General features: G+C 33.7%; 1 protein-coding gene across 3 annotated transcripts in view; it reads left to right on the top strand.

The window, feature by feature from the left end:
• The window catches only part of LOC107643759 (choline/ethanolaminephosphotransferase 1), a 14,130-nt gene that overhangs the window by 11,627 nt on the left and 691 nt on the right, over window positions 1–1,812 (top strand). For 2 of the 3 annotated variants that reach the window (XM_016347489.2, XM_016347491.2), the window contains exons 18-19: window positions 785–857; window positions 1,247–1,642. In XM_016347489.2, the coding sequence (XP_016202975.1) occupies window positions 785–857; window positions 1,247–1,268 (95 nt within the window). In that variant the 3' untranslated portion in view covers window positions 1,269–1,642. Of the gene's footprint in view, window positions 1–784; window positions 858–1,246; window positions 1,643–1,812 lie in introns of those variants that run through there. The other variant, XM_016347492.2, reaches the window with a different exon arrangement.

The raw sequence follows: 1,812 nt of genomic DNA, 5'->3' as shown, positions 1-1,812 counted from the left end.
AATTCAAAATGAGATTTATTTATTTATTTAGTTATTTATTTTAACTAATATATAATTTTATTTCTTTTGTTATGTTATTTTTGGTTTTTTTAACATATTGTTGAAATTTATTTAAAATTTGATGTTGAGATTTGTCATATATATATTTTTAATTTACAAAACCGCAAATTCAATTCAATCCAAACCCTTGAAATTGGATCGGATTCTCTAAAAAAAATCATCAAATCTAAACCATACCGCAAGTGAAATTAGTGTTCGGATCGAATGAAATTTTGACTTAAAACTGATCCAAACTGCACCGCAAACACCCCTATTTGTAAGTTGGCTAAGGAGGCCACTTTATTGTGTATCACAGACAAGCTTGATTATCATTTAAGCATTCATCTCCCTAAAATTATAAAATTATACATTTATAAAATGGAGAGTGTGGATTCGATTCCCATCAACTTCATTATACAAGTATAATATATCAAGGGTGCAGGTAGGATTAGGCCTAAACCCCCACCTGACCGGCTGACCCTACCTGTAGCTCAACCCGTTCTGCTCTCTCACCTACCCGAACAGGTTGGGTACCTGCGGAAATAAGGTTATGTGGAAGAGCCTAGGCGTCTTTCCTCCGTTTCTAAACTCTGGAACTAGAATAGACAATTTCACCGAATAGTTTGAACAGATCCAGCTATCACTAAGAGTACCTTATTGCTTGTCGGATCTGCATAACATGTTTCACACCCCAAAAAAACTCAAATTTTTCTCTGATGATTGGATTCTGCTAATGTTAATACAGGAACACTTTACTTGCATTTTGCTACATCTGTCATCCATGAGATTACGGATGCCCTGGGAATATATTGTTTCAGGTAAATTTTGGCATTTCTCTCCCTTTCTTCACTTCCAGTCCACCTGATGGACATAGAGAAAATCGGTTTGTGTATGCTATTATCATAGTTACATGGGCCACAATACGTTCTAGTATGAGAATGGGTATGCAATATGCCATATGTAAAATATTTTATGTGGAAAATATACAATTCCGGTACATAGATGAATTGGTACACGGTATGCTTAGTGAATTCATAGAATTGGCTATTATACATTCCACTTAATATTTTAAATAAATCAATGTATATTTTTGTTGAACCTGAAATGGTATTTATCTCGACTGTGGTCAGTTATAACATGATATAATTTTCTCTATGCTGAGAACCTGCTTTTGATATTGACCGTCTTGATTGTTGTTCAATTGCAGGATAACTAGGAAGGAAGCTTAAGTTACTGAATATATCGTTTAGGTATGTGCTTTTTCTATGTCATAACCACTTTTCCCCCCTTCTTTCGGGACACGTTCTTTGTTTAATACACTCTTGCAATATCGATCCAACGTATTTTTGCATTGTTAATTTCCTTTCTCTATGTTTCTGAGTCACTGTTTTTGTCACTTCAGCTTGCAAGTATACTTGCATGGCTTTGGTCAGTAAGAATTTTGCTATAGACTAACATTGTCCTTTTAACAGTTTAACTACATATATTGATTTTCATTGATGAGGAGGTTGAATGGAAACTTGAGTGTTTCAAACTCTTCAATTTTCAATTATTTATTTTTTATGCCTATCAAAAATTCAACATGTATTGCATCATAAGTATATGAATTGCAATGTGCATCTGATATGGTTATGTGACAACGGATAACTAAATTTATACCCATTTATAAATAGTGTTACACAAATAGATTAGAGGTTGCAGACTTTGCTGAGTGCTGACATGCCTTTGTCGAATGCTAATTTCAGTTCAGCTTAGTAATTTCCTTTTGTTGGG

The sequence above is a fragment of the Arachis ipaensis genome, chromosome B05 (assembly GCF_000816755.2).
Source record: "Arachis ipaensis cultivar K30076 chromosome B05, Araip1.1, whole genome shotgun sequence".
Classification (NCBI taxonomy): Eukaryota; Viridiplantae; Streptophyta; class Magnoliopsida; order Fabales; family Fabaceae; genus Arachis; species Arachis ipaensis.
Note: the sequence above shows the minus strand (reverse complement) of the source record. Positions and strands in the feature narration are given on the sequence as shown.